Below are 12,949 nucleotides of genomic sequence, written 5' to 3' on the forward strand. Positions count from 1 at the left end.
TGTAAAAAAAAAAAAAAAAAAAAAAAAAAAAAAAATTTCCATGCGAATTATTTTAATTAGAGGTTTGAAATTTTAATTACTTAAAAGCTTTCAGTTGGAAAAGTTTTTTTTTTTAATCAAGTCAGTCAAACTACCTTATTCTCTTTACTTTTCACTCTTGCATGAGCTAGAAAATCACTTTATACTTTATTCAGTGCTTGCTACGTGCCAGACACCATGCTTGGCACGTGGGACATAAAGAAACATCCCAATATCTCCCGTCCTTACATACCCTCCTGTGTCCTTTTAGCTTTCCTATCCCCTCACCCCCACTAGACCTGCTTTTTGCCCCACGGAGCTCTCCAGACCATTGATTTGCCCTTTGAATCCAGATCACTGCCCCAACCACCTTCAGCTCCCAGTGATTTTATCCTCCTGGCACAGCTTCCTTGAGAATCTCCAGCCTAGATTGGCCCCATGACGTAACTTCTTTGCTCTTGTATATAGCTGCTGGGGCTGCTGGAAAAAAAATTGTGCAATACTTCTGATTTGGAAATCTAAATGGAGCTGTGCCTTCAACATGTCTAGACAACGCCATATTCAGTCCCCTTACTTGCCATACTCATTGCTGGACACTACCCTCAAGTAACCAAAATCTAGAAAAAGAGGCACCAATAATTGCAAGTAATAAAGTATCTCAAACGCTAGGATAAAAATATGTACCAGATACAATGGAGGACTTGAGGGACTCAGTGGGCTAGACTTATATTCAATAATTTATCTTTTTCACAGCACCCTGGAACTATTTAAGGAATACCAAGAAGAAGCTTATACAATCAGCCTTCACCCATCTGGACACTACGTTGTAGTAGGGTTTGCTGACAAACTACGCCTTATGAATCTACTCATTGATGATATACGTTCTTTCAAAGAATACCCTGTCAGAGGGTGCAAAGAGGTAAGAACTGCTGGAGATAAAGGTCCAGTTTCTTGGAAAGCCAGAGTTGAAATATCAAGAACTAGCACAACTGGGGAGGTAGGACCAAAGACTGTCTTAGAGAATTCTGGTGGCTTAAAAAGAAATCCAATTCTCCCACCAAACTTATTGAGTATGTTGGTTCTATCCTCTTTCTTTTATGCCCACCAAATATATCACTGAACCAAACCATGTGAGATCCCACCTGTGATCAGTCCACTCTGTGACTGTGGAGTAATATTTTTTTTAAAAACATTAAAAAGAAAGTTATCACAGAATCGGAGTCATAGCTGGGAAGGCGAGTTTGGCGATTGGGAGGGGCCAGGGAAAATGAGCAACAGGGAGAGAAAATAGCCCATCAGATTTCCCCCTGAGATGACTTGTGGAATCAAGACAGTGATTTGAGGAATTGCTCCCCTGTTCTGAAACTTCTTCTGCAGACAAAATGAGTGTTCTATTCTCTGACCCAAGCACCTTCATGATTCGTGCACATGGTAGTGTCAGCATCTTGGCCAATATGAGCTACAGGAATAGTGAAAGTGGAGATGTCAGCACTTCTCAGTCCTATTTGCACCTTCCCCTGATTCCCAATCCTATGCATGGTTTCACCCTGAACTCAACTGTAACCTCCAGATAGACTACTGTCTTTCATTCTTGCTCTCTTCCTGTATTTCCTGGTAGTGTTGCTTTAGCAATGGAGGTCACCTGTTTGCTGCAGTCAATGGGAATGTGATTCACATTTTTTCCACCACCAGCCTGGAGAACATCTCGAATCTGAAAGGACACACAGGGAAGGTAAGTGAGTGAACAGTGTCCAAGGAAACAAGGACTCAGAGCCAAGCATCATGCTAGCCAATGGGGTATAAGTGAACAAAAGAGAAGTGATTCCTTTCCCTCGAAGGTCCCTGTCTAGTTGGGGGAAATGACAATAAAACAAATGCACAGACAGATTTAAGTACTAACTGTAGTAAACTCAATGAAAGAAAAATATGGGTTGTTATGAGAGGAAGTGGTTGAGGAGTGGGCATGATGAGGGAAATTGGGATGTTCACGAAGGCTTGGTCCTAAGGAGTGGCTCGGAATTAATCAGACAGAGCTGGTGGGGAAAATCATTGCAGATAGAGATCCAAAGACCCTGGGCTTCCCTGGTGGCACAGTGTTAAGAATCCGCCTGCCAACGCAGGGGACACAGGTTCAAGCGCTGGTCCAGGAAGATCCCAAATGCCGCAGTGCAACTAAGCCCGTTGCCACAGCTACTGAGCCTGTGCTCTAGAGGCCGTGAGCCACAACTACTGAGCCCACGTGCCACAACTACTGAAGCCCGCACACCACAACTACTGAGCCTGCGTGCCTAGAGCCCATGCTCCGCAACAAGAGAAGCCACCACAATGAGAAGCCCACGCACCGCAACCAAGAGTAGCCTCCTCTCACTGCAACCAGAGAAAAGCCAATGTTCAGCAACAAAGACTCAAAGCAGCCAAAAATAAATAAATAAACAAAGACCCTGAGATGGGAGATTTCTAAGGGTATAAGAGGAACCATCTGTGAGACTGAAGCATAGGTATCAGCAATGAAACTGAGATTGGTGAGGTTAGCAGCGACCCAAGTTCATGGAACCTTGCTCATGGAACCTTGTAGGCCTTTTAAGGATTTTATACTTTATCCTTCCTGTTCCATGAAATCATTGAAGACTTTTAGGACAAGAAATGATATGACCATATCTACATTTTAAAACATTACTTTGGCTGCAGAATGAAGATTGTATTGAAAAGGACGAGAGTGGAAATGGTAAGGAAATTGTTATCTACATGATAAATGATTAGTATTTTAGACCAGGATGGAGGTGGTACTAATAGGAAGAAATGGATGGATTCAAAAGATATTTAGGAAGTAAAACCAGTAGTTCCTAAAGATAAAGTAGATATGGAGCATGCAGAAAACGGAGAGACTAAAGATTGAAAGGGTAAGAAGTCAGCAGATGAATTTGGAGAGAACAAGCAATGGGAAAAGAAAAGCATTCTAAGCAGCAGGATGTGTTGTAGATGAAGGAATGGGAGTATAGAATAGGATGGTGGTTTGTGGTTTATAGGGCACATTTAAGGAGTGATAGAAGGAGGAGCTGGAGAAGTCTGCTGCACCATGGAGTGTGTATGCCATGCCAAGGAGTTGAACATTAGTCGGTAGGTGATGAGAAACAATCGGAAGGATTTAAGAAAGGAAGTAATGGTATCAGAAAGATAATTCTCCAAACAGTACTGAGGATGGATTAGAGGGGAGGGAAGTTGGAGTGAAGGAGATCAGCTAGGAAATGAGGGTGAAAAAGGAGCTAGGAACTAAACCATGGCTTTAGTAGTAGGGACAGAGAGAAAAAAGATATTAAGCTCCATTTTGGACACGTTATATTTGATGTGTCCAGGAGTGTGATATATGAGTGCAGAGGTCAGAAAGAAGTCAAGGCTAAAAATTCCAATTCAGGGGATTAGGTGGTAGTCAGTAGAAGTCAGAGGCATAGATTAGATCACCAAGGGCTCATGCGGAATCTGAGATCTTGGGCAGGAGATGAGTGACCAAGGGACTGGTAGAGAAGAGAGAGACTGCAAATGAAGTACAAAGAGAACCTGGAATCGAGGAATTGTATCAAAGAAGCCAGGGAACTGGTTTCCAAAAGGATAAAGTAGTCAGTGGTATTAAATGTCAGAGAGTGGGGTGTGAATACTAAAAAGTGACCACTGAGTTTAGCAATTAACAGGTCACAAGCAAAAGTGCTGTTAAGCACAAGCAGTACTGAGAGTTGCTGCGTTTCCTCAGCTCCAACAGTGTGACTGCGGAGATGCGGAGGAAAGCACACCAGGTGAATGTGATGCTCTTTCCAGGACCACGCACACCCCCATAGGAGGCCCTACCTCACCAACCCAGGAGAGCAGCCATGTTTCATCACTTTACAAGAATTTATAACACTTGTCTCCAACCACGGATATATGTTAGGCTTACATGTGTAATACTGCAAGAAAAAACAAAAAGAAAATATAGATGAAGCATGCAGCTAAAGCCATGCATACAGGGAAATTTATGACATTAAATACATGTATTGGAAAAGTGAAAAAGATGAAAATCAGTGATATAACCATCCAGCTCAATAAATTAGAAATAGAACAGCAAATTAATTCAAAGAAAACAAAAGAAAGGACGTCATCAGGATAAGAGCAGGAGTTAATGAAACAGAGAACGTTCACACATAGAAGATCATCAAAGCCAAAACTTGATTTTTTTTTAATTTTTATCTTTTTAACATCTTTATTGGAGTATAATTGCTTTACAATGGTGTGTTAGTTTCTGCTGTATAACAAAGTGAATCAGCTATACCTATACATACATCCCCATATCCCCTCCCTTTTGCGTCTCCCCTCCCACCCTCCCTATTCCACCCCTCTAGGTGGTCAGAGAGCACTGAGCACTGATCTCCCTGTGCTATACAGCTGCTTCCCACTAGCTATCAATTTTACATTTGGTAGTATATATATGTCCATGCCACTCTCACTTCTTCCCAGCTTACCCTTCCCCCTCCCCATGTCCTCAAGTCCATTCTCTACGTCTGCATCTTTATTGCTGTCCTGCCCCTAACCCTCCCTTTTGCGTCTCCCCTCCCACCCTCCCTATTCCACCCCTCTAGGTGGTCAGAGAGCACTGAGCACTGATCTCCCTGTGCTATACAGCTGCTTCCCACTAGCTATCAATTTTACATTTGGTAGTATATATATGTCCATGCCACTCTCACTTCTTCCCAGCTTACCCTTCCCCCTCCCCATGTCCTCAAGTCCATTCTCTACGTCTGAGTCTTTATGCCTGTCCTGCCCCTATGTTCTTCAGAACCTTTTTTTTTTTTTAGATTCCATATATATGTGTTAGCATACAGGATTTGTTTTTCTCTTTCTGACTTACTTCACTCTGTATGACAGACTCTAGGTCCATCTACCTCACTACAACTAACTCAATTTTGTTTCTTTTTATGGCTGAGTAATATTCTATTGTATATATGTGCCACATCTTCTTTATCCATTCATCTGTCATTGGACACTTAGGTTGCTTCCATGTCCTGACTATTGTAAATAGAGCTGCAATGAACATTGCGGTACATGACAAAACTTGATTTTTTGAAAACTCAAAATGAACAAACCGTTAGCATAGCTGATTAAGGGGAAAAAAAGAGAGAAGATATAAGTAACCAATGTGAGGAATGAAAAGGGGATATCAGTACAGGTCCTACAGACATTAAAAAAGATCATAAGAAGATATTATGAACAACTTTATGTAAATAAATGTGAATACATAGACGAACTGACAAATTCCTAGAAAAATTGAATCTGTAATTTAAAACCTTCTGACAAAGAAAACTATCACTGGAGAAGTATATCAAGTTTTAAGGAAAACATGACACGAATCTTGAAAAAACTCTTCTAGAGAATTAAAAAAAAAAAGCAAATACTTCCAACATTGTTCTCGGAGGTGAGCATAATTGTGATACCTGTCAAAGACATCACAAGAAAGGAAAATGATAAGCCAGTCTTTTGTATGAACATAAAAAGTCCTACATAAATTATCATCAAACCAATCAAGCAATATATTAAAAGGATAATACAGCATGACCATGTTGATTTATTCCAGGAATGCAAGGTTATTTTAGATTTTGAAATCAATTAGTGAATACCACATTAACGTAGTAAGGATAAAAAAGCATATGCTTATCTCTATAAATCCAGATATAATAAAAATCTATACCATTAACGTGCATTCATGATTTTAAAAAACAAACTAAAAATAATGGGGAACTTATTATATTATAAAAAAAATTTTAGGTACTTTAAAAAAATATTTTATTTGGCCGCACTGGGTCTTTAGCTGTGGCACACGGATCTTCGTTGCAGCATGCGGGCTTTTTGTTGTGGCGTGCAGGCTTCTCTCTAGTTGTGGCGTGTGGGCTCCAGAGTTCACGGGCTCAGTAGCAGTGCACGGGCTCACTAGTTGTGGCACGCGGGCTCTAGAGAGTGCAGGCTTTTTGCCCTGAGGCATGTGGGATATTAGTTCCCTGACCAGGGCTCGAGCCATGTCCCCTGCATTGAAAGGCGGATTCTCAACCACTGGACCACCACGGAAGTCCCTAAAAATCTTATATAAGGCATTTACAGGGACTTCCCTTGTGGCACAGTGGGTAATACTCTGCGCTCCCAATGCAAGGGGCCTGGGTTCGATCCCCAGTCAGGGAACTAGATCCCACATGCATGCCACAACTAAGAGTTCACATGCCACAACTAAGGAGCCTGCAGGCCACAACTAAGTAGCCGGCAAACCACAACTAAGGAGCCTGCCTGCTGCAACCAAAGAGCCTACGTGCTGCAACTAAGGAGCCCGCCTGCCACAACTAAGACCCAGTGAAACCAAATAAATAAATAAATAGTAAAAAAAAAAAAAAGTACAGCCTGGAGAAAAAAAAGACACAGAAAACCTACAACAAACAGCACACTTGATTATGAAAGCATTCCCTGTGAGATAGAGGACAAAACACGATGCCTTCTGTTAGCCTTGTACTGAGTCCTATCCAGTGCAATAAGGCAAGGAAATGAACTATGCATTAGTCCATGGGGCTGCCATAACAAAATAGCATAGACTGGATAGCTTATAAACAACAGAAAATTTTCCTCACAGTTTGGAGTGTGGGAAGTCCAAGATCAAGGTGCCAGCATGGTCAGAAGAGGGCCCTCTTTCCTGCCTGCAGACTTCTTGTATCCTCACATGGTGGGAGGAGCAAGCTAGCTCTCTGGAGCCTCTTTTATTAAGGGCTCATGAGGGAAGCACTGAGGACCTAATCACCTCCCGAAGGCCCTAGCTCCTAATACCATCATCTTTGAGGGTCAGGATTTCAAAATATGAATTTTGGGGTGAGGAGGTAGACATTCAGGCCATAGCAAAATAAAAGGCATGAAGGTTGGACGGGACGAAATAAAACTATCACCACAGACATAATCAGGTATGTTGAAAATTCAGAGAATTTGCAGATAAACTATTAAAATTAGTGAATCTAAGAATATTGTTGGAAATAACTATATTTAAGTGCGTTTTTACATGGTAGTAGAAAACAATTAGAAAATGCAATTTAAGAGGTAGAGCTAGGACTGAGACATGGTAGAGCTAGGACTGAGATGTGGCTGACAGGACTGTAGTCATGGGAACACCCAAAGAGGTAACCAGTGGGTCAGCAGGTTTGTTACTTATAAGGAGACTGAGAAAATCCATTAACGTATTGGAGTTCATGGGAGCCAGTCTCTCTCTATGGGAGAATGGAGTTACAAATACGAAAAGGGGAAAAGGCTAGAAAGTTTTTATTTGGTTGTTTTGTTTAGCAACTTGGCTGAACTAATTCTGAGAAATCTTTTTTTTCTCCTACAGTGGGCAGCCTCGGATGTCTCTGCTTGGATGTTTTTCTATTTTGATCTTTTAGCCTGGCTACCTAGGGCTTGCCCCTGGTTGACCTAGGATGGTGCTTAAGGCCCCTTAGCCAGTTAGATGTTCACCCTTTACTGTTGGATTTGTGTTTGGCTTAGAGGCTGCTGTCACAGTTCATTGAGTTTATGCTTTTGCTCCATGTTTAGCCAGAGACTAGCGGTTTGGAGATTCCCTCTCTGATTGTACCTGAGAGGGTGCAGCCTTAGCCATGCACACAGCCTTCCAGGCTGCCAGATATAAGCATGGTTTTATTTCTAAGCCTGACTTCCTGGGAAATGCCCCTGGGTCAGGTGCTTAGTATTCAGTTAGTGTTTGGTCAGATGTGTTTAAACCCCTTGTGCCTGTGATGCTTCCGCCCTGTGTTAATGAGTCATTGTGCAGCTTAGGAGATGCTTTCAAGTGTTCCCCATATCCTGCTCTGATTGCTCTTGAGTGGGTGCAGCCTTGCACGTACATACAGCCTTCCCGATCCCCAGAGTTGTCTATGATCCCAGAAGGGCTCTCCTGACTGTCTCTTTCCCTTGTCCTCTCTATTACAATTCTGTTATTCTGCCATCTTGCTTATATCAAGGAGTTACCAGCCTTCTCTTAATCGCCCTCTACCTAGATCTCCATTGATTTAGATGATGCCCGTGGATGGAATTCTCCATGCTCTGTTCCAAATAAGTCAGTCTCCTCAGGCAGAGCTGTAGGGCTCCTTTGTCTTATGGCTGACTTCCCTCTGGGAAGAGCCCCTGCTCCACTGCACCAGAGCCGGGGGTAGGGACCTTCTTTTCCAAGAGTGACATCCCTACTCCGTGAGTGGCACTTGCAGGTGGAAAGGGGGTGGAATCCCTCATCTTTTCAGCTCCCCCCTCATGGTGCGGAACCCTCACCATATGAGTTAGCTGGGGCAGGGCAGTCAGGGCACCGGTATTCTCGTGCTTCTGCACTTGGAGTAGAGCTTCCACCAACAGGTGGGAATTGGCTGGGGGAAGGAAGATGAGGTCTTCTTGGCCACACCTGCCTGGAATAGAGCTTCTAGGTGGGGATAAGAAACACCAGCAGGTTTCCCAGGGTGAAGCCATAGCCAAAGACTGAGATCCAGGAAGAAAGGGAGCCACACCTGCCCAGAGTACACAGGAATAAAGTGTTTGAAGCTGAAGAGGGTAAAGGAGCCGATTATGGCTCATATGCCACAGTCTCTGTTCCTACTGAGATTGAGGAGATTTTCCTGAATGAATGTTTCTACATTTGCTGCATGCCCTTAGGACAATTTCCAAAGACTTTACATAACTGTTTTTATTGTTTTTAACAGTTACCTTATTGTGTGGGGGTTAGGTCAGCTGACGTACTTACTCTGCCATCTGGAAGAACCCTCTCTCTGTGCAATTTGTGCAACTCCCTGTGAATAGATAATTATTTCAAAATAAAAAGGTTTTGCAAAACATAGCAATGATTGATTGTAGTGTTAGAGGAGCTATTATGATTCCATCTTTACACTCATAAAGTGAAATGGAAATGGGAATGTTTCATCTTCAGTATTTTGCAAGCATATGAGAAAATAGAATGTTAACTTTCCCACAAAGCTATGATTAGTGTTTACTGAAGGGCATGTACCAGGAAAGGACATTCTGCCTCAGTCTAGTGGAACACGTAAGAAGTTATCCTCCTTCAGACATACTACAAAGCTATAGTAATCAAGACAGTATGGTACTGGCACAAAAACAGAAAGATAGATCAATGGAACAGGATAGAAAGCCCAGAGATAAACCCACACACATATGGTCACCTTATCTTTGATAAAGGAGGCAGGAATGTACAGTGGAGAAAGGACAGCCTCTTCAATAAGTGGTGCTGGGAAAACTGGACAGGTACATATAAAAGTATGAGATTAGAGCACTCCCTAACACCATACACAAAAATAAGCTCAAAATGGATTAAAGACCTAAATGTAAGGCCAGAAACTATCGAACTCTTAGAGGAAAACATAGGCAGAACACTCTATGACATAAATCACAGCAAGATCCTTTTTGACTCACCTCCTAGGATAATTTAAAAAAAGAAAGGAGTTATCCTCCTTTCTGTGAAAGGCGTGTGTGTGTGTGTGTGTGTGTGTGTGTGTGTGTGTGTGTACACTCCTAATTGGGTATATCTTCATCCCCCATAGATTCGTTCAGTTGTATGGAATACAGATGACAGCAAACTGATTTCTTGTGGCACGGATGGTGCTGTATATGAATGGAATCTGTCCACAGGAAAGAGAGAGACAGAATGTGTGCTCAAGTCCTGCAGTTACAACTGTGTTACCATCTCCCCTGATGGCAAAATCATCTTTGCTGTTGGATCAGACCAGACTCTCAAGGAGATCGCAGATTCTTCAGTAAGTCTGCCCCTGTCCCTCCTCTGGGCTGCTGCCCTGATTTGCAGAAGACCGCCTCCTGTGTTTACAGCAGAAAGGGATGGAAAGCAGGCCTGTGAGAACAGCGTGCCTTCTTCATGGGATAACACCTGGCTTCTCATTCCTATAGGGTCAGCTCAGTAATTGTTACTCCTGGAATTTCCTGCCCAGCGTCCAACTGAGTGGGTTAAATTGTGGGGCCCTTTTCCATTTCTACTTTGCTTGCTGTCTGTAACTTCTCTCCTACCCTCCAGGGATGGAGGTCAGCAGCATCTCTAAACTGTGCTCTAACCCTTGATCTGCACATGCTTTCATGGGGTAAAAACAGAACTCTAGTTATGGCTATCACCTAAGCTTGCTACCATATTTGTTTGGAAATCCCCAAACTACTCTGAAATTTTAGAATTAGCATGTTGGCTCCAAATAGTTGAGGGAGGAGAGAAGAGCTCAGCAAAGACACTTCCTGCAAATGTGGCTGTGTCCTTCTCCACAAGCCCAGCTGAGAGTAGGGTGTCTCTCCAGTGTGCCCCCAAGTAGCTTGGTCCTGACTCTGTGGTGGCTTCCACGGTGCTGCACCAGGACAAAGCTCCTTCCTTTAGGGCAGGGCCATGGTTCACACCTCTTGGTATCCCTACTAGCTGGCACAATGCATGGCCCACAGCACACATTCAGTAAATATTTCGTGGCTAGCTGGGTGGGTGGGTTGATGAGTGAATTAAAGAGCAAAGTAATGAATGAATTCCCTGATAGAATAGTTTTTTGTGTATATAATGGACATTAATAAATGTTTGCTAAATAAATTGGTGATCCACATCCCATTCTTAGTTTGAGATACGTGGTAGAATAGCAGTCAAGAGCATAGTCCTGGGAGCCTGACTGCTACCTAGGAGGTGGTTGAGTTGAGTCGACTTACCTAGTATCTCTGTGACTGTTTCAGCACCTTTAAAGGGTTTTGTGAGGACTGGATGAGTTACAACCTGTAAAAGCCATAGAACACTGCTTGGCACATGCGTTATGAAGGTTTCCCTTTTTCAGTATTATTCCTAACTCCTAGAGCTGCTTACTCATCGGTCAAGCAGCCACGAAATATTTAGTTTCTGCCCCTTATGTGCTGGATGGTATGCCAGATGCTAAAACGAATGGAAAAAACACAGTTTAAAATCCAGAACTTGCCCTAATGTTGCTGTTAGAAGCAAGGAGGAGAATGACATGGGGACAGTGGGTACACGGCTCAGCCCCTCACCCTGAACAGAGCTGGCTGTGTTCCAGGTCCTTCGAGAGATATCAGCATTTGACGTCACCTACACAGCCATCGTCGTCTCCCACTCCGGACACATGATGTTCGTGGGCACCTCGGTGGGAACCGTTCGTGCGATGAAATACCCGCTGCCTCTGCAGAAAGAATTCAACGAGTACCAGGCCCATTGCGGTCCTATCACCAAGGTGAGGGCAACCGTCTCCCCTAGGGCCCAGTCCCAGATCCAGCTCTCAATAGATCCACCTGGTCTTGCCCTCCACATACCACCTTTATCCCTTCAATCTCCCAGCATCTTTTCTCTCCCTTTATTTATTCCTCCAGCCGAACGTTCAATAAACATTTATTGGCTCTTAATACTCTTTGTTTAAACTACTCCCAGGAATTTGTTCTAGGAGGTAATCAGAGATGCACCTAAAGATTGAGGTACAAGGTTGTTCATCATAATATTTCGCATAATTATGGGCCATTCGAGAGATGTTATAGGCCCCCTGACCACAGCCAGTGCCCTCGTGTCCCAGCTGCCGAATGTTGGCTACTAAAGGCTCACAGGTCTCCTCGCCCTCCACAGAGTCACTCTGGACTAAAAGGAGTCATGGCCCAGGAGATGAGCCCCCACCCGTCCCTGGGGGTCATAGCATGAGCACACATTTGTAAATTGTCCTTCCATTCCCCCTTGTAAAAAAGCAGTGTCTATGTACACATGGGCTCCTGAAGAACAGGCACTGGGAAAATATGTTTTCTCTCCCTCCTCGCCTCTCTTATCCCCAACTGAACAATACCAACACCTGAGGTTTTTAATTATGTCCCAAACTCTGTACCGGCTTGCCTGCAGACACCATCTTTACTAGGAAAGGCTTTTTCATTATAAACTGGAACATTCCTATACTGAGCATGAGTCTTGGGTCCAAAGTAAATTACTATCACATATTCCCCCCTTTTGCTTCAGAGCTACTAAGTTTTGTGGATAAGATGTTTACTTTTCTGATTATAAAAGCAATAAATGTTTATTTTAGGAATAAAAATGCTCATAATAGCATTATCGTTAACATAGTGATGCATTTTCTTCTACTTTTTTGTGCATATGCTTTAAATAAATTAAGACCATACTGTACGTATGCTCTTGTAGGCTGCCTTTTTTAAATTTATGCTCTTGTAAGCATTTTTTGTATGATTAAATATTCCTCAAAAGCATGATTTTAGTAGCTATTCAAATATCCTATCACAATGATGGAACGTAACTTATTTAACTCTTCTCTTACAACTGGGCATTTAAATTATCATGAACTCATGACTATCCTAGCCTATAGATTTCTCTGAGCATCTCTGATTATTTTCTAAGGCTAAATGCCTAGGCAGAGAGCGAATCCTGAGGGAAAGAGCATTGCCATTTTTAAGGTTCTTGACGCATATTGGTGATTGTGAGAGGACAGTTTCCATAGCTGATTCTTTACTTTTCACTTTTTATTTTGAAGTAATTATAGATTCATAGGAAATCTGAAAGATAGCATCAAGGTCCTGTGTGCCCTTCACCCAATTTCCCCCAATAGTTACATCTAATGTAACTACTGTACAGTGTCAGACCAGAAGACTGACACTGGTACATTATGTGTGGGGTTCTGTATCATTTTTTCACATAGATGCATAAATGTGTGTAACCACCACTGCACGGAAGACACAGAACTATTCCTGTGCCACAGCAGCTCCCTCGTGCTACCCTTCATAGTCACCCAACACCATACCTAGTCCTCAGCAACCACTAATTTGCTTTCCATTTCTATAATTTTGACATCTTGAGAATTTTATATAAATAATCATACAGTATGTGACCGTTTGAGAGGAGCTTTTTTTTTTTTTTTTT

The 12,949-nt window shown here is 42.7% G+C and overlaps 1 protein-coding gene across 1 annotated transcript in view; it reads left to right on the plus strand.

Moving 5' to 3' along the window:
* Positions 1 to 12,949, plus strand: part of CFAP57 (cilia and flagella associated protein 57) — a 74,987-nt gene that overhangs the window by 24,060 nt on the left and 37,978 nt on the right. Inside the window, exons 7-10 of the mRNA XM_024744751.1 lie at positions 772 to 937; positions 1,637 to 1,750; positions 9,603 to 9,815; positions 11,103 to 11,276. Of these exons, the coding sequence (XP_024600519.1) occupies positions 772 to 937; positions 1,637 to 1,750; positions 9,603 to 9,815; positions 11,103 to 11,276 (667 nt within the window). The remainder of the gene's footprint in view (positions 1 to 771; positions 938 to 1,636; positions 1,751 to 9,602; positions 9,816 to 11,102; positions 11,277 to 12,949) is intronic.

Source organism: Neophocaena asiaeorientalis, unplaced genomic scaffold (assembly GCF_003031525.2).
Source record: "Neophocaena asiaeorientalis asiaeorientalis breed wild unplaced genomic scaffold, Neophocaena_asiaeorientalis_V1.1 scaffold478, whole genome shotgun sequence".
In the NCBI taxonomy this organism is placed as follows: Eukaryota; Metazoa; Chordata; class Mammalia; order Artiodactyla; family Phocoenidae; genus Neophocaena; species Neophocaena asiaeorientalis.